The sequence below is a fragment of the Protopterus annectens genome, chromosome 2.part1 (genome assembly GCF_019279795.1).
Source record: "Protopterus annectens isolate FY-2018-M chromosome 2.part1, PAN1.0, whole genome shotgun sequence".
Lineage (NCBI taxonomy): Eukaryota > Metazoa > Chordata > Ceratodontiformes > Protopteridae > Protopterus > Protopterus annectens.
The window spans coordinates 1,081,102,910-1,081,130,277 of record NC_056729.1 but is presented as its reverse complement, the minus strand read 5'-3'; the positions used below and the strand labels follow the sequence as shown (position 1 = coordinate 1,081,130,277).

The 27,368-nt window shown below is 40.3% G+C and overlaps 1 protein-coding gene across 1 annotated transcript in view; it reads left to right on the top strand.

The window, feature by feature from the left end:
- Positions 1 to 27,368, top strand: part of LOC122794936 (adhesion G-protein coupled receptor F1-like) — a 596,440-nt gene that overhangs the window by 265,355 nt on the left and 303,717 nt on the right. Inside the window, exon 5 of the mRNA XM_044063531.1 lies at positions 8,140 to 8,328. Coding sequence (XP_043919466.1) covers positions 8,140 to 8,328 — 189 coding nt within the window. The remainder of the gene's footprint in view (positions 1 to 8,139; positions 8,329 to 27,368) is intronic.

The following is a 27,368-nucleotide window of genomic DNA, read 5'->3' as shown; positions in this document are numbered from 1 at the left end:
CATGCCTTCTAAGAAAAGACCCAGTGACAGCAGCCCTGCAAGATGTTTCTAAGGCATCAAAACAACATTGCAAAGTATGTTTACCAACTTGGTTAGCAGAATGCATTAATTCTTGTAAATCTTTATGTTCTGCACAATCAAGAATCACCATCATTTTCTGTTTAATTAATTCCATAATATGTTGCTGATACTTTAACATATGAAACTGGCAATTTAAAGCCCTGATGACAAGAGTAGCAGAGGTGTATACCTTCTTACCCCATCTGTCTAAAGCTCTAGAATCCCTGTCCGAAGGGGTAGGAATTTTGGCCGTAGTAGCCTTAATGCCTTTAGGTCCCTGGGAAATGGTCTCTGGATCAGCAGCAGGATTCTTAAAGAGGAATTTGTGGGAGTCAGGTACTCTATAGTACCTGTTAGGTTTCCTGGGAGCTGGAGGCAAAGTATCACGGGTAAGGCTGTATTCCAAGAAGACATCATCTACAAATTTCAAAACAGGAGGGATAGCTAGAGGCCTGTGCTGAGGCAAATTTAAAAATTCCCTGAGTCTCTTTTTGGACTGAGAGTAGTCCTGGCTCTCCCAGCGGAAATGCTCTCTAAGGGTATGCAGGGTTTCACCAAAAGAAAAATCTTCTGGTGGAGAAGCAGAGGGAATGGAATCCTCTGCATCAGAATCCTCATAGGTAGATAAGGGTAAGTCATGGCAATCAGAAGGGTCAGAGTTATCAGACTCCTGATTAGAAGAATCAGAAGGAAAATCAATTCTAGATCTTTTTGAGGGGGGAAGGCTGACTTCCCCTAATTAAAGTAATAAGGTCTTCAGCCATTCTAAGCATTTGTTTTTGTGGCATGTGGGCCTGAGAATGCACTTTGGTCGTCAGTTTCCGAGGTGTAATGCAAACTCTAGGCCTGAGAAATTTGGTATTTTTGGTTTGAAACAAAGTCGTCAGTTTAATATGAAAATCAGAAGGCCTGAATACACCCGCAAAAGCTGGTGCCTGCACAGCGGCTCTGGACCCATCCAAGGTAGAGGCATCCGCAGGTTCCATAGTCGAAGAAGCATCTCACAGCATACCAGACTCCGAATGGGTCTCAGTAGAGGCCTGCGAATCTGTAGAAGTGGGTATCAGGGGCTGTGAAAGTGCCTCACTGAGTACCAGTGGACTGGTGACTAGCTTAACAGTAGCATTGTCGGCAGTTTTGAACCTATGCGGTCTGTCTCTATCTTTATCCTTATGCTTTGTCAGAAGATCGGTAGTCACATGGCTTATCGAAGCCAGTTCAGAATACGGAGAACGAGAGTGAAAGAATTTAGCAACAGAAATAGCCCAATGATGAATAGTTCAGGTGTTGAACAAGGCACAAAACTGACAGCGAGGGACGTCATGGTGTGGGTCTAAACAGGTGACGCAGTAAGAATGAAACTCTCTGTGAGGTGTTTGCTTTCCACAAGCAAGACAATTATTAATTTTTTCTGACATCGGTTAGAGCAAGAAAAAAGATCCCCAATGGGTACTTATCTTTTAGAAGATTTCAGGTCTGAAACTCAAAAAAATGAAAATTTCAGGAGGCGGCCGACCAGCACTTGCAAATTGCTTCTGCTTCGGGCACCGCATGGCAAGAAAGACTGATGTAATGGAATCGGCTGCATGTTTTATACTCCTGATGAACTGACGTCATGGAAGAAGCGACAGCATCCGACGCAGAAATCCCAAGACTGGTATTCGGGCTGGCTGAGGACTACCTGCAGGCAGATAACCCAAATGTGATGACTGCAACAGTGAAACACGAAGAACATCGAGGATGCATATTTCAAAATGTTGACCCCTAAGCAGTTAATAGATGTACGATAGGATATCATCTTTCGAACTGGTTCCTGGTTGCATAGCCTCATGATCAGACAATTTATTATTTACACCTCTGATACTGAGTAGGAGAACCTTGATATTGCCATGACTAGGAAATAATGAGATATTTTGAACTATCTTTGGGTGATAGAGTTTTCCTAAGGCACAATGGCAGAAGCAAAGGCTTTGGCCAGTATATAGAAAAACACCCTATCTTATAAAGAACAATTTATAACAAATTAAGTCTTGCCTGTGCAAGGCTACAGGGTCAAATAAGTGGTAGTGTTTCAGTTAAGTGTGCATAAGACAGTAAGAGAGCAGCAAAACTGTAGTTATTGTCGTTAGTTGATTTTATAAATTGTATATTACATGCCTATTTTTTTTTCTTTTAGAAATTCAAAATAGAACTATGGCTATAAGTTGTTTTGGTTAGAGTGATTATGTGACCCTATGTGCAAACAAATGGGGAAAAAGGGGTTGTGAATGGATGGATGGATTATATTTTTTCTTTGCGTGAATCACATGATTGTGTTTATTTAAGTGAGATTATGTTATTTTTACACGTCATTCAGAAGAAATTTTATTTAAATATTGTATGGATGAAAGAGCTGATTAAATTTGCTTGTAGGTTGGCCTTGGTACACTGGATTTTTATTTCTTAGCAGTATGTAAAAGCCATGGCACAGAAAGTGTAGGTTATCCCTTCTAAAGCAATTTGGCCTGTCAGTCATCTTATGACTTAATTCCTCACCATCACCGTCAGAATCCCACTAGCTAAATTTCCTTTGACTCTACACATAATTCTGTATTACTGATTTAATTCCATTCAGGGCCAGAGTCTCGCCTGTGTTGGACACATATATTATGAAATTAATCATGTTTCTCTGAATGTCCATCTGGACTTAATACCTCAATTTATTCACACTGACAAGACCCATTTTAAGGTTACAATTGTATCTGGTCAGTCTGAAAGCTTTTACAGCCAACCTAATTTGGCAGATCCTGGCACAGTAAATGCAAGTTAACATTTTTTATCCAGCTAGTAACAGTAGAATCTGTGTGCCTAACAATAGAGTCATAAATTACTTAGGAACTTCCATTTATATGTACAGACTTAGTGGAAATAGATAACATCAGCAACATGGTGTCTCCCTGTACTGAGTGACTTTTTGGTATATGTGCTTGGTGAAGCTCACAGAAGGTAATTTCATTGTGACAATGCAAGTTTTACTGAACTTCAAATTGTATTTTTGGAAGGTCCCTGCACCCTGCAAAATGGAGACATTTCCAGACTTACGTATATCAACTCCATGGTCACACAGAGTGTCAGCAAGTACAGAATTCATTATCAATGAATGTAGCTTTGAGAAGATTGGTTACTGGCATCAGTACTCATTGAAGATGCCTTCATGCAAGTGTCTGTCTCCCATCATGCATACACTCACATATGTAGTTATTTCAATCGCATAGACTAAATAATAATAGTAAACATAGTGCATTTACCTCACTCAGACTCGAGTAATGTGTTCAGCTACGGTGCGGCAGCTGCTTGCCTGAACTGATATTGTCAAGTTTAAGAATGAGTCATAGCTTGTACAAGCTACAAAATCCCCGAGTCCCTGTTTTTAAGGCAGTAGTCTTTGAGAAATCAGGACTCAAGCTTGTAATAGAATTGCAAGACACTCGTGGACAAAATTTACAGAGGTGAGTGTATGGAAAGATTTTATCTCACTATGCCATGGATGTAAAGTCTATTGAGCATTCCAAACACAAAGCAAAATAAATAAATAAATAAATAAATAACTGAACTGCTGTATTGGACTTTCAAAGAAGAATTTTATCACTTGAAAAGACTCCATAGCTATGTCTTAGAATGATGCAGCACTGGGAAATATTCATTTAGTTACATTTTTTCTGTCCTGGCTCTTCACTCTGCTTGGACTGGACTGTGAATATAGATAATATCCTTTAACATAAATAATATAATTTAAATACACTTAAAATCCTATGAAACAAAGCTGCTTATGTTAGCAAAATGTTCCAGGTACAATAAGTTACTGTAACATTTGACAAGAAGGAACAGTCTGAGAAGCTCTGAGCGTGCGTCGTGTGTGTGTCTGTGTCTGTATTTGTGTGTGTGTTTGTATGTGCGTTTATGCATGTGTGTGAATGTGTTTACTTGTATGTGTATGTTTGTTTGTAAGGGGGTATTGTACAATATGTAATAGTTCCTTTACAAAGGCATACAAAGTGATCGAATTTTCACTTGAGCTCATATTGTAATAATATTAATAAAATTTCAGTACCACTCTCCTTATACTCAGCAGCTTACAGGCTGCTCTGAGGTGAACTTTGTCTCACACTTTGAGTCAAGAAAGACCCAATAATATTTGACCACCTGTTTCTTCTCAAAACCAGTGGGTCTACAAACACACATACTAGGGACCTAGTTTTACACAAAGAAATAAGCAGGACTTACTGGAGGGAAAAGTTCCTAACTCTGCCTATTCCAGTCTTATTGAATAAGTTACCACTACTGATCAAGCAAAGTACCACTCTGTGTGTGTTTAATGCTAGTCTTCATGACTGGGAAGAGTAGACATTTACACTAGGGTTATCATATATGGCCCTTCTTGATTTGGGAGTTTAGCATTTAACTACTCCTAGAAGATGGCAAGAACTTTTAAATGTGTCATTGTATTACACCACTTACAAAACCTCTTTTATAAACCTCTCTTCCCCGCAAAAAACTGTATTTGTTTCCAGAAGTCAATATGCTCTAGAAGTTTCTAGAATGTGGAGTGCTTCACTCTCATTTGCATCAAGTATATATCATGCAACTTGTTGATTCATGTCTCCAGTAATTGGTGTTATAATATCACCTGCTGTTTTCCTATTTTGCATTTATGTTCCTTATCCTATGAACAAGCAAAATACAGTGTTCTAATTTATCTATAGATCTGATATGTAAATATATTTAGTATGTGTTTTTGTTGTAACATATACTATATAATGTTATTTTTTGGAGTTTTTCTCCAGGGATCTCCAACAGAAAGGGGTTTCCAAACTAATCAGACTTTTCCAGTAAACACATGCAAATACGTAAATAAATTAATATATAAATAAATAACATATTTTTATGAGATAAAAAGGAAATGGGGAATGGAAGACTCTTTTGCATATACTGATTTAGAAAGTTACATTTAATGAAACTGAGATAGGACACATCTATAAGTCTGACTTTTAACATTTTTCTAAGGGTTATCCTAAAATTTGTCCAAGTTAAAAACAGGCATGTAGACAATTTTCTCTGTAGGAGGTCTTCTATTTTAGAACAGGCTTCACCAGCAATTTAAATGCTTTGTGGTCTCCCAAAGCAAACTGCACTATGTTACAGTTTCAATCCACTCTGAAAAGCAAGCTGTAAATCAGCTTTTGGTAGAAGTAGACATTACACAATATTTTCTGTGTAGTAAGTTGTAAGGCATGCATTAAGTATGAATGAATATGAAGTACAGTCTTTTAAGATAAAATTAGCATACTGACTTCAGAATGGCTTGCCTTTGGTTTAAATATAAATAGTTATTAGGATTTGTTTCCTTATAGCGATAATGTGTGTTCTATTTATTCGCAATAGATGATAATAACATACACAATTCTGTGGACCTGTGAGTGTGAGTGAAGGGGTGATAGCAGTTTTTAGTAATTTAGATTCCCCAAATTCAGATAGTTATAAAATCCAAATGACTTTTATTATCTTTGCCTTTTGCCCCCCCTCCCCCAACGCATGATTTAAACACATGGTACAGGGTGCATGTGGTTAATGTACAAGACAAAAAAAGGAAAAATGTAGTGAAGATATCCCATACATGCTTCATAGACAGTAGAGTAGTATGTCTGCAGAAAAGATTTGTTAATTTATATCAGGTACCCTGGTCTGTCATGCAGTATGTGCAAAACTGCAGCTCTGTATGAAAAAAGAAAACTCCCAGTGCAGTTCAAAGACAGGAATACTTCATGACATCTAAATATTGATATAGCTCGACAGACTAAATGGAGCATGAATAAATTTTACAGATGAAAAAAAATCAAGGCCAATGCAAAATGGACAAAAACAATTATCTGGATACCACATAAGCCACTCAAAAGGCTGTGTTTTCTGCACCCCATACTAACCTCATTAAACCCCAGTGGCTCCTACAGGAGTTTTTCTAGGATCATTCAAGTGATGCCTCTAGGCCTTGGATATTTCCTGTTCATCCTTACAGTAATAATCCCAAAACTTTGCCATATTCAGACATTGAAAGATGTCATCTTAAATCTTATATGATGAGCAACCCAGCTGCATCACTGCTTTAAATCTGGCTAATGCTGCTAATGACATTAAATGTTCAAACAATATTTACTTATGGTGTTGTGACATTCATAGTTCTCTAAATATTTCAACAGCAAAGTAATAGAGACAGAGCTGCTTAGTCTCACATGAAAGCTCCAAGTGAAATAAACAGAGCACTGCTGACAGCATATACTAACCGGGAAAAGCCGAAAGATACAACAACTGAGATACTGCATTCATATTTATTGTGTTTGTCATGTATAAACCCCAGTTTAAGACCTATAACCTAATGAATGTCACTGCTGAAAAGATTAGTTTATACTGAAGTTTTCCTTCTACACTTCTTTAGTAACACTTATGGTTCTAGAGATATTGACAGTTGGAGTGGACTGAATTAATATATAATCAACACATGGGAGAAAACTGCCATTAAAGTTTTCATGTCATTTGTTTTTAGGAGATGTGTGCATTCAGCTTTGTAATATTCCTTCAGGTAACCTATGTTCATCTGTGGCATGTGACATGATTGCAACACAGTTTTACATACCTTTCAGCTGTCAGAGTCAGGCATCTTTCACCTGGGCAGATTTCAAGACAGTGAAGCACTTTCAACTCTCACAGTGTTTTCTGCACTTGTCACAACAATGCAGTGCATACTTTTGGAGCTGACATATCATTTTCTCTGGCAGATAAGATTGGCGATATAGTTTCCAGGCATATAAACATAAAAAGAAGATATAATTTGTGTGCTTGGACTGTTGTAAGCAGCTTGTGTTTTTATGTACATTTACTTTGTAAGATGAGCTCTATTGCACCATTTCTTTTTCACTAAAAATACTCATTGATGTAAGTAGGATAGGGGTATACTAGCCCCCATTATAAATGAACTTTCTCATCTATCTATCAGTCTGTTCTTGTCTGAAAAGTTCTCTGCCTATCAATGTGATTGTGTATGTTTATCTACCAAAATATTGACCTTTCTAGCTAAATAAAATACATATAGACCAAGAATGGGGTAAGAAGACTAAACACACATGGCTAGCACACAACAGTCAACTCAGTCTGCTCACATAACTGTCACTATATTGAAATTGGTCCCTTGTCACATCAAGGTAAACATCCATAAGTGCAGAAGTCATTTCTAACAACCACATGCCACACACACAGGTAAATATATAGTCACACAAAGTACACACACACACACACACACACACACACACACACACACACACACACACACACACACAAACACCCACAAAAAGGTATCTACAGATATACATAGATGGATAGATACATAGATAGATAGACAGACAGATATAGATGTGTGTGTATAAACATAGAAAAATGTGTGTGTGTGTGTGTGTGTGTGTGTGTGTGTGTGTGTGTGTGTGTGTGTGTGTGTGTGTGTGTGTGTGTGTGCAAATATGTAGAAAAATATGAGTGCTTGTATGTATAAACGAGCATGAAAATAGATATGATACTTTCTACTGGTAAGTATATATAATGTAGAGTTTATACCAGGCATCAGGAATTTATGAAATCATGGGAGATAAAACATTATGTGCAAGATATGACTCATGAGTCATTTTTTCCATGAATTTGGGGAAGATCTCAGCATCCCCATTTTATTTAATGTGAAAATGTTTAACCTTTCCCCATATACAGCGTTAAAATAATATTCTTCATTTGTAGGAATTTCAAACATGTTTAGGCTATTTCACTGAAAACAAGGAATGTCTGACGAGTATTGTTTAGTGTCAAAACAGGTTGCTTTAATCATGCCAACAAGTAATTTTTCATTTACTTCCTGTAGCAAAATTGTTGTAGTATTTTAATCTAAACTTCTGCACTATTTTAGTTCCTTGGAGGATCAAAAAATTTTAATGGTCTACAATTAAAATAAAACATTTTATGTAATTTCCCAAAAAATGCTAATTTTATGTTTTTTTTTAAATGTAGAATATCAATAACAACAATACCCCTGAACCTATTGATATCGCTCTGCCAAAAGCAGTAGAGGAACTTGTCAATTTCTCAGTGGATGGGACCACAAATATAATCTCACCGGGAAATCTGGAAACCACAATTGAGATACTGGAACAATTTGCCAACTCACAGATATCAAGTGTAAACTCCAGCACAATGAAGGTAATAAAAATATTGCAAGCAGAGATAATTATAACCCAATATGTGCTATCTTATAATAATTCAATTTAAAATGCAGGTGTGTACTACTCCATGAGCTGTATAGCTGTGCATTTTATTTTTCAATGACTAGAACCAAAATGTAAAACAATCTGTGTTACCACCTCTACTCCCTTCACTAAGGAAGTACATTTGTGTCTGCTTATTTATGGATGTATTTTTTTACTGTGCTACTCTTTTGTTTGCTTGTGCGTTACTCCTTTCCAATGTAATACCTGGAGTCTTTTGGAAAGTAATATTAATGGCGAAAATGAAACAAATTATACAAGCTGCAACAGATAATATGAACACATAGATACAGCTCATAAGAAGCTAGTAGCTGTCAAACTCGGTTCTTTGGTGGCAGTCCACCTACACTGAGTTGTCCTTTCTTTCAATTTACATCTTCTCTATACTCTGAAGTTCAAAGAGGAAAGTAAAGAACTGTAGTGAGTGCACTTTTTATAATCCGTCTACACCAAGCACATATCCATCATTCTCATTACATACAGTATGAAGTATCTAATGCAGACTATAGTAAAATAAAAAGGCTGTTTTTCTAATGTAGCAATCCCACTGTAGTGCCCTTGATAACATTGTACACCTTCTTACTCCTCAGTAAATATGTCATAAATATTGATCATTTAGGCTTGAGTCTTCCTTTACATTTCAAAGCTTCACTTAAAGTAAGTAATTGCATGATCCCCTTATTCATACTTTACAAACCTCCAGTCTCTTATTTCTTCTGTGGTAAGTGCAATAGTAAATTACCAGTGATAACATAACTGCACAAATTTGCTGCAAAAAACACAAACTAGTGAAATATGTTTGGACTATGAATCCCATTAGGATCATAAGATCACAGGCATTAGAAGGCAACCAGGCCAAGAGGCCATTTGCACTTTGTCCAAACTTAGGTCTTGGCCTCCATTTTCATGCAGGGCCAGGCCAATCATACCAGGGATACATTTATGAATACCTATGCAGCTGTCCTGCTCTTTTTTTTAAAAAGCAGAGAATGTGTCACATTGCCTAACATGATGAGGAAGATTGGTCTATAAAAGCCATAGGAGCTGAGTGACAAATCTATCCTTCCACCTTGTCTTATTTATTGGGATATGTTTATGTATCTTGCCCTGGTCAGAATGTGATTTTTTTTGGAGGAGTAAGATTTCTTGGATTACTGGATCCCTTACTGTCTTATGAGCAAGGCACTGATTGCCCTAAGGTGTCTGTATGATACTGAATATGGAGATATAGTCTTGAGTCTCTCTTAGTAGCTTAGATACTCCAACCATTTTTCTTAGTACACAGGATGTCCACTTTCTGCCTTATCATTATGGTATCTACTTCCAAGCTGCATCCAGTCAGTGAATCTATGGGCAGTGTGACAATATTTCATTCACTTTTGACAGGTTGATTGGTTTTATGCCCTGCTTTTTGTAAACAGAGTTATTATAGGTAATAATATGGGCAACTAGACACTGGCAGTCAGTAGCTTATTGACCCAAGGCCATAGGCATTATGGCAAGCACACACTGCCCGACAAGGGTTCATAGACCATTCTCAACATAAGCATGAATCTCTGATGTGGTTCAGAGTAGGTAGAGATACATACAGGTTTGTGCAAGATTTAAGAGTAGTATATCAGGCTGTCATCCCTTCTTACCGTATAACTGTAAATCCAGCAACCATAATGAGTTGCATCCCACCATGGGCTACTTCATTTTCAGTAGTACATTAATGTTCAGCTTTCTTTTCTATCCCTTTTCATCCAGATAGTCAGTATTTATTTGCCTTTACATATGGGTAATTTAATATACATAGCTACAACTGCCACAAAGGTTTATTGTTAGTCCGTGAATTTTTTTTCACAAATTTTAGTGCTGGATCTTGGAAAAATCCATGCAAATCATTATTGGTGCAATACATAGATGATTTACTTATATCTTCAGATACACTAACACATTTGACACAATTTATTGACTGAATTAGTAAAAAAGGGACAAAAAGCATCAAAGCAAAAACTTAAACTATGTTGCCCAAAGTAAAGCATTTAGGACAGTTAATCTCACATGGAGAGAAGCATTTTCTGCCTTCACTTGTTGAAGCTATCATAAAGGCTCCCCGCCCTGTTATTCAGAAGCAGCTATGAGCTTTTTTAGGTTTGGCTGTATACTTGTAGGCAATGGATACCAAATTATGTAGAAATTTCTAGACCTTTGACTGATATAATCAAACACAGCACGCCAGAGACATTGTCCTGGAAAAAAGCCAAGAAAATGCTTTTACTTTCTTAAAACAAACCCTTGCTACAGCCCCAGCCTAGGACTCCCAGATTATTAGAAAGATTTCTCTTTATTTTTTCATCGGGGGATATGTAGCAAGAGTACTAGCTCAAAAACATGATAATGCATTTAGACCTATTGCATATTACAGTTCATTTTTAGACCTGGTGCCTAGAGGATTACTGGACTGCCTGCAGGCAGTATCAGTAGCTGCACTTTTGGTAGAACAATCTACAGCACTGGTACTAGGCCAAAAACCTACAGTTGCAATTCTCCATGCAGTATCTGCACTGTTGCTAAAATCTAAAACACAGCATCTCTCAGCCGCTAGGTTGAGAAAATATGAGTTGCTGCTCATTTCACATCCTTCAGTCACCACTGAGCAATGTCAGGTATTGAAACCAGAATCTTTCCTGCTCATGACAGGAGATGGTAAATCATATGATTATATAATTGTGACTAACCAGTTGCTTTCTGCTAGACTTGATTTGAAAGATACTCTAATGGACAACACAGAAATGAAATTGTTCCAGGAAATATCATTTGGAAGAGACAGAAATGGAAATCTTACTGCTGGTGTCAAAGGAAAAATATACTTTAAAAATGATCAAAACACGGTAGGTTCAGGTTAAGGCACTTTAATCTTGCAGCAAGGAGACAAAAACGTGCTAATACAGAGTTTGTCTAACCAGAAACAGGAAATACATTCATTTTTATAGGTTTTCAAATTAATCCTGTCCTACCATGCTGACGTAACAGATTACCACCTTTTCATCATCATCTGCTGACCATCTTTCCCATGAATTTCTGCTGATTTAAACAATTTTTATGTGAAACTTCCTGAGGAAAACAACATGGCCTTGGTTACTTTCAGTCAGATACTTGTTATGTTACATTCAAGATACTACATCTAAATCAAGCACAATGCTAGCAGTTCATTTCTCTAATAATCCTTTGTCTACTTTATCTCTAAATTACTGCAGCTGCAGAGGTTCCCATCCTCTGGACAAAGCTGTTTGTCTAGAATCATTACATTTATAATATAAGGCATTGTTCATTCATTTACTTCTGACCTAGCAGATAAACACCTGCTTCTCAAATACATTTCCACAAGGCATAAACAAGAATATTGCTGTGCTAGCAGTTACTAGGTCAGAGGGCAACTTGCAAGTTTCAGAAAGCATGCTGCAGTTTTCAAAAAGCATCTTTTTCAGTCTCATATGAAACTCAATTTGTATAAAACACAGTGCATGAAAAATAGAATGAAAAGCATATTTATTAATATTAATTTGGCATTAAGCATACACACATTAATACATATTTTTCTAACATTTCCCTCCTGTTAATACTATTCATTCTATTTTCAAAAAAGAATAAACAGCTTGCTTCTTTTCCTAACCTCTTCCATTCAGGATTTGCAATTAAGAAAGTCATTCAGTTTAAACTTTTATGAAAGTGTTTCGCATTCTAGCAGCTCTTCAAATTCAGTACTTTGGTACATAGTCTCAGATACGGATATATCTATGAATTCTTTAATTAATCTCTTCATGCAGGGGATTCTGCAACAAATACAGACTCCTATTAGGAGTAATCCTACCCCAATAGCAATCAATATGTTCATAAAAATGGAGCCCCACCCCCCCGAAGGCATTCTGGAGAAACTCTGTCAGAGGGTTTGGGCCTGGTTCGGTCATGGCCGACACTTGCTGAATCACCTCGAAATGGTTGTTAATCTCATGCTGATGGTCAGCAATGAACGCACATCATTCTTCTTTGATTAAAGCACAAGTTCCACCTCTCACCGCTAGGGTGAAGTCAAGAGCCATTCAGTTTTGGAGCACTACAGTTCTCATGGCATTCAGTTCATCAGTTATCAGTTCGAGGGCAGAAAAAGTCACATTACTTATTATTTTGAGAAGTTTGGACAGTTTTCGCAGCTCCCATATTGATTTAACTCCGCCATACATGGGTGATATACCTGCCCAGGATATAACAGCATCACTCAAGTCCATGTGCGCAAGTTTGGTTCCCACTTTACGATGGTCTTTCCACCCTGCTTCGATTCGTCCCACTGGATTCTCAGGTTTCTTAACAGTCTTCTTATCAAGATAAAGCTTTTCTGGGGTCTAAATGCCGTTATGGTAAGTGACTTGATTTAATATTTTTGTGGGCATTTATGCAATTAAAGTCATTGAACTATAATTTTGTACCAGTCTGTCTTTTCTTCAGCCTTTGGAGGTGTTGTTGAGATTTTGTTTCGGTTCTTAGCTGCAGTTTTGTTCTTAGATTTGTAAAGTGCTAAAAATTCCTGGGGCAATGAACAGCTTGCTACACTGTTCCCTTCTGCATCCCAGTACAAGTTTTGCAATACTAGCCTGTTTGCATGGTTCTGAAACAATTCTTGTTCATAATCTGTATCAGGTCCTGGTCTATTACAGTAATATAGAGTACAATGCAACAGATGCTGTTTGTCAATGTCGAGGGAGGGGAACTTGCTGATGGCTACATTCATCAGTTCTTCAGTTACTGCCCCTGGACCAGTCGTAACCAAGTCCTGGCTGTACCAATAATACATTTCACCCTCCGGTCGCACTACAAAAGTGTCCATTTGTCGCTGTGCTTCCATACCCTGCATGGTTGGAACTACGGCTATGCCAAATATCTGCATCAAGTCTCTACCCAAAAGATTTACTGGGCATTTTGCAGAAACTACAATTTTACTTTTCTGAGTCATCCCTGAAATGGGGTCTGTTATTGTTATGTCATGGGAGAGTGGTTCCCGATACAGCTGTCCATTGGCTGCTTTCACTAGTATATAATCTGGTGAGTCTGCATCTTCCGGTAGCTTGGAAGGGTGTATCAGGGTCCGTGAAGCCCCTGAGTCACACAAAAATTTAACTTCCCTCCCCTCTACAAGAAGCGTTACTTCCGGTTTTGTGTCTACTAAGTAAAGCTCTAAGATCAAAAGAGCTAGGTCTAAAATTTCATTTTCTTCTATGTCTGTCTATTCATATACATCCTCGACCCCTTGTGTCACATCCTCTACTCCTGCTATCACATTTTCACTTACCTTTCCCTGCTCACTCTCTTCCAATGATTCCTGACTATCATATAGTCATTCCTCATCCTCCTTATTTTCTGTAGTCGCCTTCTTGTTTAGCCTGCAATCCCTCGCTAAATGTCCTTTTTTCCCGCACTTAAAACATTCACCCTTTTTCTTTCTTTCCTCGAAACCTTCTGATCATTTGTCAGATTGTTTATTTCCCTGGGTATTTTTCTTACCCTTTTTCCCAGTTTGTACTACAAATACTTCTGACCCATCTTCTGCCGAAAATACTTGAGTTTTCTTTTTCTTTTTACTATTAAAATGTCTTTCTGCATGTCTAGCATATTCAAGTAATGGCTGTAATCTGCTTGTTCGATGATCTACCATATGCTTCGTAATAAAGCTAATAATGGGAGTTATACTACCCTTCAAGAATGCGTTCTTTAACTGTTGTTCATATGAGGAATCATGTGTCTGGTTTTCTGGTATCTGCATTCTGCAGTGATTATTAAAACACTCTAACAGTCTAGCATAATATCTATCAACTGTTTCACCTTCCTGTTGAATGCATTGATTAATGCAAGTCCAATCATCCCTAGGCTTCCACTTTTCAGAGATTTGGTCTGTCAGACCTTTCACTCTGCCATCCAGTTCTGCATTAGTATGTGGGAGTGGTCTAAGTTGTGCGTCACGAGGATTCCAGTCGCCACTGATCATGTGCCAATCTGGACCCACAATTTGTCTAACTACTTTTTCTACTTCCTCTCCATTTAAATGGTAACTTAATCTCATACCCTGTAAGTCTTCTAAAAATTTTCTAAAATTCACTTTTGGGTGGGGAATACCTTCCGTGGCTTTCCGGATATCTTCTGGTGTCCACGGTCTATAAACCAAAAGAGTCGGATCTTGTCCTGCCTGTCCTGCCTGAGGATTCGGTACTTCTATGAGCGGACATATCTCTTCTTCACTCATATCCTGTGATGCTCTATTTAATTCATTTAATTCAATCTCCCTCCTCAAGTCATGTGTTCGAGACCTAGTCTCGATAGGATCCCTGACAAACGGCTGTGCTTTTGCAGGGACAGCTGGGTATAGCGGAGATGGATCAGCTCGTCCACTCGCTTCATATTCTGGTAACGGAAGTGGAGGGGGCAAAAGAGGGGCCGTTGCTATTACTAAGTTATTGTCTTCTTTGTCTAAGAACATTGTCTTTGAGTTTTTAATTCTCTGCTCCCTACGGTTTGCTTCCTCAAGCCACCTATGCACCTGAGGGACTCCTAATTGTCTCTGCTTTTTTAATTGACCTTTCGCATCTATTTTCAACTGTTTTACAAGTTTCATAAGTGCAAGTTTATCTAAATTACCCTCGAATTTATACTTATCGACCCATTTGGTGTAATATTTAACATTATCGGCACGCTGTAATTGCATATACTTCGCATCTTCAGTTAGGGGCGTGTCCCGGGAACTTTTTGTGCACTGATTTCCCATTGGTGTCTTAGCTAAGCTGTAAATTGTTACGTAACCCTTTCTATCACGTGGTACCACAAATCTATACCTTTTCACAGTTTATCTAGAATAACTGTCTACCTATTCTGTTTCCCTGGTCTATGACAAAAAACAGTAACCCCTTTTTCTGTCCCTGATCTGCATACACAAATTTACCTGACAAAAAACAGTTCTGTACTTAGTCCCTGATCTTAAAACAGAAATAAGGTAATTCCTCCTTACCTGACCCTCCGTGAGTTGATCCACCGGATCGTTGACTCGTCCTCCAATCCCAGATCAGAAACAGTGGCTGGCCTCTTTCGAATGACAATTCAGTCGGAGGTCTTTCAAAACAGAAGAGCCGATTTGGCCTCTTCTCCGTACGGATGCATGCCACTGGGCCCAATTCTGACCTAGGCCTAGAGCGAGAGATACGTTTCCGGTCCGAAGGACCAATCTGTCAAAGGAAAAATATACTTTAAAAATGATCAAAACACGGTAGGTTCAGGTTAAGGCACTTTAATCTTGCAGCAAGGAGACAAAAACATGCTAATACAGAGTTTGTCTAACCAGAAACAGGAAATACATTCATTTTTATAGGTTTTCAAATTAATCCTGTCCTACCATGCTGACGTAACAGATTACCACCTTTTCATCATCATCTGCTGACCATCTTTCCCATGAATTTCTGCTGATTTAAACAATTTTTATGTGAAACTTCCTGAGGAAAACAACATGGCCTTGGTTACTTTCAGTCAGATACTTGTTATGTTACATTCAAGATACTACATCTAAATCAAGCACAATGCTAGCAGTTCATTTCTCTAATAATCCTTTGTCTACTTTATCTCTAAATTACTGCAGCTGCAGAGGTTCCCATCCTCTGGACAAGGCTGTTTGTCTAGAATCATTACATTTATAATATAAGGCATTGTTCATTCATTTACTTCTGACCTAGCAGATAAACACCTGCTTCTCAAATACATTTCCACAAGGCATAAACAAGAATATTGCTGTGCTAGCAGTTACTAGGTCAGAGGGCAACTTGCAAGTTTCAGAAAGCATGCTGCAGTTTTCAAAAAGCATCTTTTTCAGTCTCATATGGAACTCAATTTGTATAAAACACAGTGCATGAAAAATAGAATGAAAAGCATATTAAAACCACTTGATTATTAATTTGGCATTAAGCATACACACATTAATACATATTTTTCTAACAGCTGGCATAGCTATATGTATTGAAAATACAATACTATGTCAGGAAAGACTACAAGGGGACTACTTCTGCACAAGCTGCTGAACTGATTGCATTAACAAAAGTCTGTAAAATAGCTAAAGATAAAATTGTGAATATTTATATAGACAGCTGTTATGGGTTTGGTGTAGCCCATTACTTTGGAGAATTGTGGAGACAAAGGATTTTTAACATCAGAACAGAAGGTACTGAGATAAAAAAGGGAAAGGTTGTAAAGGACATACTAGATGCTTTGTTGTTACCAAAGGCTTTGGCTGTAGTTAAAGTGCAAACTCACATAAAAGGAGATAATGTCATAGTAAAACGAAACTGGCTAGCAGATTAAGCAGCCAAGCAAGCTGCTGGTTTTAATGTCACTAAAAATATTGTTTTTGTTGTTCAAGAAATTTTAGTGAAATCTGACAATCGTTTTAATCTGAATGATTTAATTGCATTTCAAAATAAAGCTTCAGAGGCTGAGCAAAGGAGGTGGATCAGTGGTAGCTGTAAAAAGCAGGTTAATTTATTACGGACTTATCCTGATGAAAGAATAGTAACACCTTTGCTTGCACTACCCTGGTTGGTAAGGACATATCCCCAATCGAATCATACTGGTAAACATGGTCTTCTAAATCATATTCAGCAGGACTGGTTTGCCCCTGTTTCTCATTCTCTGGCTAATCATTATATAAATAATTGTGAAATCTGTTTGTCATATAATATTGTACCACCTGTAAAAACTAATCTTTCAGCTTTACCCCCACCTTGGAGGCCCTTTGTAAATGTACAACTGGATTTTATCCAGATGCAGAGGTGTGCTACTTTTTCATATATATTAGTTTGAGTTTGTTTTTTTCTGCATGAGAGGAAGTCTATTCATGTGCAAAGAGTGATGATGAAACAGTAATAAATAAATGGCTAAAGTAATTTAGTCCTTACTTTGAGGTACCTTATAGTGTTAATTCAGATAGAGATATCCCCCGGGATTCATTAAGACATGCACGATGTGCAGGAATACTGCAGGAGCTGCTGCACCCAATATGTCCCTCGAGCGATTCAGTATAGAGCTCCCGGGACGTGCAAAAGTGCTCCTACACTATTCCTGCACGAACACCACTGCCTTATGCTAATTACCTCATTTGCTGGTGAAAATCATGCAATTAAGGTGAATTAGTGATTCAGCAAGCAGGCAGTTGTTTGTGCAGGAATAGTGTAACCTGCAGAAATGTATTCAGTTACTAGCTGAATACATTTCTGCAAATAAGAAAACGGAAGCATGACAGCCTCAAATAAAGCATGTACTTCATTTATTAGGCATGCCTATGGCCAGATATATGGCCATTGGCATGAAAAATAGTTTATATTTTTTAAAATAAAAGTTTTTTTTTTGGGCAATCTCGGCCGTTTAAGCATCGGGCAGTGGCTCGCAAACGGGATCATGTCAAAAATAAAAATAAAGGGGGGGTAAAAATCAATTTTTAGAGAAATCTGCATTTTGTCATTACAATCAATGGGATGCAGAATGAAAATAATACCAGGGAATAGTGGCTGCTAAGGGGAAAGGCTCAGTGTAAGTGTAGTAACTCAGGAGTAAGGCAGTGGTGTATGCAATTTTAAATATCCACTTTTCGTCAGGTAAAAATTCACTCGACTTCTTCAGATAAGACCAACAAGTCAAAAAGCAACTCCATAAGTAACTGCCTTAATATAAAGTACTACTGATCCACATTGGATAATTACATTTTAAAGTCACAGTACAAGCAGTTGTTGATGTTTACTTTTAAGTTAAATCATTATCTTAAAATAAATAAATAATACCTGACAAAAAGTGGATATTTAAAATTGCACACTTTATTAAAAATCTTTTTTTGCTTTGAACTGCAGTCTGGCATTTGTACCGAGGTTTAACGGAGTTCCGTGATTCATCTACTGCTTTTAACTGTTGATTTTTCGGTTCTTTGGTTTGTTTAGTGGTGTATGCAAATGAGGAGATTTATACTGAATCACAAATTTCTTTTAAGTGTCAGACTGCACCTAACTGTGTAGGTCCTCTAACACCACGGTGTAGACAGGAGGAGCAGCTAACATGAAAAGGGGGTGTGTCATGCTTGCTGTAAGTACATTGGAGCTCAGTGGCCCGTGTTTGCCCTTAGCTAAGCACAGCTAAGGAAGGGTATGTGTCTGAGGCTGTATTTTCCTATTCCATGAAATGCAGAGCATGTCTGCATCCAGTGAGGGCCAGTTCTGCTTAAAAGTGTTTACTTTAGCTAAACGGGTGTGTGCGGCACGCACTGGGTCTAAAACTAAAAAAAAAAAAAAAAAAAGAAAGAAAAAAACACAGGGGACAGCAGAACTGTGTACATTTGAGCACCGAGAATGAGCGACATACATGAGGGCTTAAACGGGGAGGAAATGGGAAGAGGAAACAGCCGAAGGAAGGCAATCAAGGAGAACTACCATAGCTGGCAGGTGGAATGTATCAGAATCAGCCAATTACACAGGCAGCAGCCTAGCACACTACTACAAACTATGCAAACACCTTTCAGTCTTTTTTTTCCCACAGACTCTATACCACTGGTGTACATACTCGGGGGAATTTTAAACTGACAAAACTAAAAAAAACATGTTAGAGGCTGCTGTTGTTTGATCTATCAGTATGTGCTAGAGACTGAGGGTGATGAGGAGGATAATGCTGACAACCAACTCAGACCAAGGAGGAGGAGAAGAGTGTTCGGACACAGGGTAACCTACCAGGGGCTACATGATCTGGAGACAGTAGAGCACTACAGGGTGGACAGGGACATACTTCAGCAACTTGTTGAGCTGTGCAGGCCTTGGCTCATACCCAGAACCAACAGAGGGGAACCCATCCCAGTGGATACCAAGGTATTTGTAGCCTTAAGAATACTAGCTACAGGTACTTTCCAAAGACTATACTTACAAAGCCAAACTGGAAGAATTCTGAAGGTAATGCTACTCAATGCTAGAAGTCTAAACCTCAAAATGCACCCTCTCGAGGCACTCCTAAAAATGGAGAACATTGATATCTGTGCAGTAACTGAGACCCAGTTCATGGCTCCAGAGAGCACCCCTGCAATACCAGGCTACAACCCTTACTACAGTTTTTGGCCACCAAACCAGGACCAAACCAGGACTGAAACACTAAATGTGGAGGAGTGTCCAAATTCACCAAGGATATTCACATCATCAGGCTAGTTGCCCAACACAATGCATCTGAAATTTGCCAGGTGCAACTAACACTAGGTAAGACTGCAATCCAAATTGTAGCTTGCTACAGATCCCCCACCATGCCCCAAGATTCTCACTACACCTTTCTAAACATACTGGAAAATATTAAGATACAACCAAATACTTTAGTACTGGGTGATTTCAACTACCCTGCCATTAATTGGGAAAAATACTCATGTACCAACACATTTGCCCAGTGGTTCTTGGAATTCATAAACTCCAACACCCTGGATCAACTAATCCATAGTCCAACCAGGGGCTCCAATATCCTAGACCTGGTCATTACCAACATGGGAAATCGATGCTCCATACCTATGGTCACCCCCTCATTGGTCAGGTCTGACCATAAGCTAATCACCCTTAACATCCACATCCCACCCCCACCCCCAGTAAGGAAACCTCCCTAAAAAACTTCTCCAAAGCCAAATTCATGCTACTCAAGTCAGAAGTGAAAAACTTTATGGCACCCATGCAGACGGGAACTGAATGTTCGACTGCTGAATCCTACACTAACGCACTGTACAAGCACATCCACTCATGCATAAATTGTGCCATCCCAAATAGAACCAAGATGCTCTCCTCCAAAAAAAGAAAGTCAATCTAGCGGTCCCCTGCCATAAACAAACTATACAACAAAAGGAAGAAACTGCTGCAGAAAAGAGGAAAATCCCAGAATCCAAAAAAGTCCCTTACCAGCCCCAGAAAGAAGCTGAGATCCCTCATAAAATCCTCCAAAGCTAGTTACGAAAATAAAATTGCCAAAGATTCCAAAGACAACCACAAGGCATTCTATAATTATGTCAATAATCTACATGGCAATGCTCAGATCTCCTCTGAGCTACAACAGAATGGCATTAAATATACTGATCCCAAGGATTTTGCCAATATCTTGACAGATTGATTTAGTGCCAACTTCACTCTCCTCTGACCCCCTAAAGGGCCCATCTCAATGATTGCCAAATTCTGGTAATCCCGGATACACAGGTAGAAACCACACTTTCCAAAGCTAAGAATACAGCATCCATGGGACCAGATGACACCCTGGGCTGTGTACTACATGAACTACAAAATGAACTAGCACCTCACCTAAGTGTCATGTTTAATCATAGCCTCACCTCAGGCTTCATGCCCACTGAGTGGTGCACAGCTACAGTTATCCCACTCCACAAGGGGGGATCCACCTTGGATCCCGGGAACTACCATCCCATCAGTCTGACGAGCCTGCTCTGCAAGGGCATGGAACACATTATCATGGAACTTATAAACAAAGACATTGGCAACCTTCAAACACTGGACCCCACCCAGTTTGGGTTCGTGAAGGGACGATCTTGTCTCCTGAACCTGATTGACTTCTTCAAATCAGTCTCCAGAGTTGTGGACAAGGGTAAGGTGCTCAACCCAGCCTATCTGGACCTCGCCAAGGCCTTCGACACCATACCGCACTCTGGAATCATAGATAAACTTACTAAGCGGGGCATAAATCCCTACGTCACTCGATGGATTGCCAGCTGGCTTACTGACAAAACCCAGACTGTAAAAGTAGCCGATTCCAAATCCAGCACCTGACAAGTGACAAGTGGAGTACCTCAGGGTTCAGTCCTGGGACTGCTCTTGTTTGGCATCTACTTCTCTGAAGTACAGGCCAACACTAAGGAACTCTGGCTAACAAAGTTCGCAGATGACTGCAAACTGGTTGCCATTATTGAATCCCCAAATGATGTGGATATTCTACAAAAGAGACTTACAGAAACAGGTGCTTGATGCCAGAGCCACGGATTCAAGCTTAATGCCAAGAAATGTATAGTTATCCCCTTTGGGAAAAACCATGTACCCATGAATTACCACATAATTGGCAGTACACTAAACACCAAAAGTGTGATGAGAGACATAGGGTCACAGGTGGACAGTGGTCTCACCTTCGATAACCACATTGCCACAACAGTCAGGAAATACTTCTATGTGGCACACCTCATTACTAAGGGCTTTTCATCCAGAAAAATGAGGTCATTGTCCCACTGTACTCATCCCTCATTAGACCCATTATAGAGTACAATGCCCCATTTGGTATGCACCTCAGAAGACATCTGCAACAGCTGGAAAGGCCGCAGAAATACCTCACTAAAAGAATCACAGTCCTAAAGCAGATGCCCTATTCTGACCATCTAAAAAAACTCCAGCTATACTCTGTGGCATATCGTCTACTCAGATCGATCTCTGCTTAACACACAAGGCTGTCTCATACCCTGAGCTGTTGGATATGCTCCACTTAAAGAAATCCCAATCCCTCAGAGACACACGCTCCAGGGATCTAAACCTTGTCATCACAATGAACAAAACATGCTGGATGGATAGGTTCCTGACCCAGAGACTCCCCATACTCTGGAATAGACTGCTCATACATGTCAAGCAGAGCGCCTCCTTGGCCCTCTTCAAAAGGAACCTTGACAATTGGATGGGAGATTGGAAATTCACCCCGGGGATCACGTCAGTCGCCCTGCTAGACAGGGGTCCAGGGAAGTAAATATTGTCGGAAGAAATATCTGGGGAATTGTTTGGCTAGGCTTGTATAGGCCCTAGGGCCGATAGCCTAGTACCAACCTATGAACCAACTAGGGATACCATGGGGTTCTCACAGGCATCTGCATCCAGGATACTCCACCAGTTCCTGGATGCCATGCAACTGCATGTCGCTGAGCAAACTTACTTCCAGAACCCATGAGGAGAGGACCAGTAATATGCATCTCTTTCACTGTTTAGCAGAATACCCAGAGGTACTGGGTGCCATAGACTGCACGCACATCCACATCAAAGCACCACCTGGTGACCAGGGTAGGGTCTACCTAAACCACAATGTGTTCCACTCCATCAACTGCCAGGTCATGTGTGATGCCTAGGGCATTATCATAAATGTGTGTGCTGGCAGTCCTGAAAGCTATCATGACTCCAACATCTGGCATTCATCACAGGTGTACCAGGCATTTGACACTGGGGACATCCCATTTGACCATCTGGTGGGGAATGCTGGCTACCCACTGGAGCCGTGGATGAAGACCCCCATCAGAAATGCACATACACCCACACAAGTATGCCATAATGAGGCACACGCACAAACCAGGATCATGATAGAGCGTGTGTTTGTGATGCTCAAGTCATGGTTCCACTGCCTTGACATATCCAGTGGAGCCTTACAGTACTCTCCAGCCACATGTGCACACATGTTCATAGTATGTGCCATGCTACACAATATGATCCTGCAGAAACATCTGCAGCAGAAGCAAAATATAGAAGAGCCACACAGCCCTCCACCATTGCCAAGGTCTCCACAGGCACAGAGGGACTCGGAGGAGGAACATCCTGAGGCTGCCCCTGTAGGCAGATGGAGGCGTGCCCAGTATGACCTGTCCTTGGCAAAGAGGCAATGCATAGCACATGCACTGACACTGTAGGCCCAAGGGACTGATCTCTCTATCTCTGACTCGCACACACAGTAAAATGGATGCCAAACAACACACTACCTATACCCTACCATGTATTGGCAGTGTACTGTGTGCATCCGACATAGTCATACCTCAAGCACCATCCTCACAACAGCCTCAGGAACAAAGTAAGTCAGTCTCCTTAACAAAATTAATGAATGGAGTGGAATGTTCTGATAGCATATCTATGGTATTGATTCAAGCATGGAAGGGAATGGGGTGGCTTACTGGGACAGCAGTAGACAACTTACAGTGCTGTGGGACAGCAGGAAATGTATTCCCAGTACTGGCCTACCCACACCATGCAGTACCACCCTAGCTGACAAATACCACTGCAGTATATGTGGTTAGCCAAATACCTGGGGGATCATAGGTCACATGCATGGATGTCAATGTGGGGGTCCCATACCCAACCACAGCCTCACCCAGCAGATCAGCTGTAGAAAACCATACAGAAATGCCTGGAAAAGGCCCGCACATGGTGATATCAATGAAATCCCCACCCACAGACGTTTGCACAGTGATATAGGTCTGGCAATGGCAATATGGCTTTGAAAGGTAAGAAGTCTGAAACTACAAATGTCTATGCCAGAACAATCTGACCTGTTGTTGATTCTGTTATGCCTATATTCTGAAAGTTAGGGTACACCACTATGCTAAATGGGGCCAAAATGTTAAGCAAATATCAGCACAGTCTCTTCAAATTTGTATTGTGTACAGATCTGTTACCTCCCATAGTCCCATAGAAATGCAGTAACATATCCCTAGCCTTAAGCAGCATCCAGCCGTCAACTAGAGTGATGGCTCAACACAAACAGAAAGGAATTATCAGTAACATCCACAATCAACTTACTGGTGCCATCCCAAGGTTGCCCACTGCTGGCAGCCTGGGAACATATCAGAATGCACTGTCTTGCTACTGATTGCCTGCATCTGTCACACCTGGCCTACAGGCCTGTGGCAAATGCCCATGACTCACCCACAGTGCCCTGTCAGAGAGTGTCATGGAGTCCATAACAACAACATAACACAGTCTAAAAAAAGGCAAAGAAAGGCCTTGCTGCTAACTGCTAGGAGAAAACCTACCAGTGTCAGCCAAAGACATGAATAATGGAGTGAAGAGAAGGACACCTTTGAAATACTGCTCTAATAATGTAATAAAGTTGAAGGAATGATTGTAGTAGCATGGAATGTCTGATGGGTACGAAGTCAGAAACTGCAATGTCAAATGTCATTAATATCTGACTTCAACCCTGAGTGACTTGGAAAACACTGTTCCTTGTAAACCACACTCATTTGCATAACCAACAAGATATATGAGTCATGAATGTGGACATTCTGTGATATTCTGTACAGTCAACAGGCAGGGTTAGGAGTCTAAACATAGAAATGCACTCATTGCAGGCAGTCATAACCCTGGAAGATGGTGACATGTCTGCACCCAGAGAACCCTGGCCCACAGCCATGAGGAGTAACACACCCTTCCCCAATCACTCATTCGATGCAACATTCTGACCCCAAAATGTGGCCAGCCAAGCAAAATGAGGTGGGCCATACATATATGTCAGACAAACACACACCTCCAGGCTGGTCAAACAGTCTGACACACACAAGACCCTCCAAGTGCAGTCAACCTTTGAGCAGACCCCTGTGCAAAGCACTAGTAGCTATAGGCAAACATATCTGACCTAGAACCACCCCCCCCCCCACATCTTATCCCCTGCAAATCTATCTGGAGTCTGCCTGTCACTCTGATCCTGTCTGACTTATATTACCCAACTGTAGACTGGAAATCAGACCAGGCCAGAACAGAAATGCACAGAGATTCCACCATTGTAATATATCACAAGGTGGTAGACTGTTTCCACAGCTACAGCAGTCAATTGCTTGTAGGCACACCTCTCAACAGGCTGGATTGTGAAAGAATGCTTAGCATTTTGCCCATACGTTTGCTGTGTGCATCATCCACCCTGTATTCCTCTGGTAGATCACTGTGATGATCTGAGGAGGTATGTCAAGAGGTACTAAAACAAGACATGACAGTGTCAAACAGCATATATGTCCAATGTCTGCTAAAACAAGCCCTGTAACCCTAGCAACCCATACATTACTGAGAGAAATAGATACAATAGCCTTATGGCCCATTGTCCCCCAATTTGTATAGGCTGTCTCCAGATACCCTGCACCAACAGGTCGAGAGGTATGGCTGTAGCACAAAACAAACCAGACTGGAGTACACAAATTCCTGGAATGGAGTCCCACATGTACTATAGAAGGTCATGCAGAGCATGCTTATACACTTAGAGAAATGTCAGTATGATCTAGGAATGAACAGGCCTTCCCCACCCAGTGCACTTCTCAATGTCCTACATTAGTAAGCAGTCTTGAAGATGTCTGTTACTGTAAAAATATCTTTCATCTGGCCTCAGCCCTATATGCTCTGTGGTACATGCGGTAACTGTGTAACACTATAGTATGAATAACTAGTTAGGTAGGGGTTCTACTCTCACATCTGGTATGTATGTGTGTGTGTGCGTGTGTGCGTGTGTGTGTGTGTGTGTGTGTGTGTGTGTGTGTGTGTGTGTGTGTGTGTGTGTGTGTGTGTGTGTGTCAAAGTGTGTCTGTTTGTAGGACAAAGTATTTTGATAACTTTAACACCCACTGCCCTACTTTATCAGTCCTGCTGATGTAATTCCCCTTATAGGTTCATAAGTGTGTAGTAGGCTAATGGCCCAAGAGCCTTTACAAGCCTAGCCCACAGAAAGGCCCTGCCATTATGGCACCCAATGTTGCTTCCCAGTGCCTGTATCAAGTAGAGCCACTGTAGTGGTCCTGGGGGTGAACTGTCTATTACCCATCCACTCATCAAGATTTCTCTGAAACAGGGTCAGCTAGGTGCACTGCATGACATGTATGAGAAGTGTATTCCAGAGCATGTGCAGTCTCTTGGTGAGAGACTTGTCCCACCAGTATGTTGTGGCAATTGTGGTAATGAGGTAGATGTCTCTGCAGTATGTGGTGTGGAGGGATTGGGATGTCTTTATATGTAGCCTGCCTAAAACAGCTGGGTCAGACATTGCTTTGTAAGTCAAGCACAGATAGCCTCTAACTAGGTGATTTGACACAGAGAATAGCTGGAGTCCTCTGAGTCTGTCTGTGTAGGACATGTGTTTAATGCCTAGGATCCTCTTTATGAGGTGCTTCTGTGGCCTCTCCAGCTGTAGCAGGTGTCTACTGAGGTACATGGCAAATGGGCCAGAATACCTGATGAGTGGTCTAATGAGGGAACTGTAGACAGAAATCATTACCTCTGTCTTCCTGGATGCAAAACCCTTGGTAATGCAATGTGTCACGCAGAAGGACTTCCTGACCACAGTGGCAATGTGATGGTTGAAGGATAAGTTGCTGTCAACTTGTGTCCCCAGATCTCTTATAATGCCTACAGTGTTCTTGTGGTATTTACTGGGAACTGAGTGTTTTACCAAAGGGGTGATGATGCATTTTGTGGTGTTAAGCTTCTGGCCATGGTTTCCACACCACGCTTTGGTCTCAGTGAGGCCTTTCTGTAGAATGTCTGCATCACATGTGGAGTTAATGATAGCTCCCAGCTTGCAGTCCTCTGTGAACTTGGTCAGCCAGAGTTCCTCTGTGTTGGGCTAGACTCCTAGGAAGTAGATGCTGGACAGGACACTACCCAGTACTGATCCCTGTGGGACTCCACTTGTGACTGCTTGCCAGTCTAACTTGTATTTTGCCACTGTCACACTGTGTGTTCTGTGAACCAATTTGCAACTCACCCACTGACATAGGGGTTGATGCCTAGTTTGTTGGGTTTAGCAATAATTCCTGACTAAGGAATGGTATCAAAAGCCTTGGCCAGATCAAGGTAGGCTGTATGCAGTGCCTTACTGTCATATGTTTTTTCAGTGTATGTCAGGGCTGTCATAGTGGATGTTGTGTTGAGCTATGTGTTCCACATGGTGTGGTGCAGGTGTTGACCTTATCCTCTTGACAAGATAGTGCAGTCTTTGCTGGAGAATGCATATTTCCACATTTGGTGATATAGGGGTAACTCTCACAGGTCTGAGTGTTTGGAGTTTAGAAGAGAGGATTGTCTGTGTACATGAGGCAGTTGCAACAGTGCCTCATAATGGACAAGTGCACCATGTTAATGGGTGAAAGCACAGAAAACTGCACTTCAATCATGCCAGGATGGGTGGTCA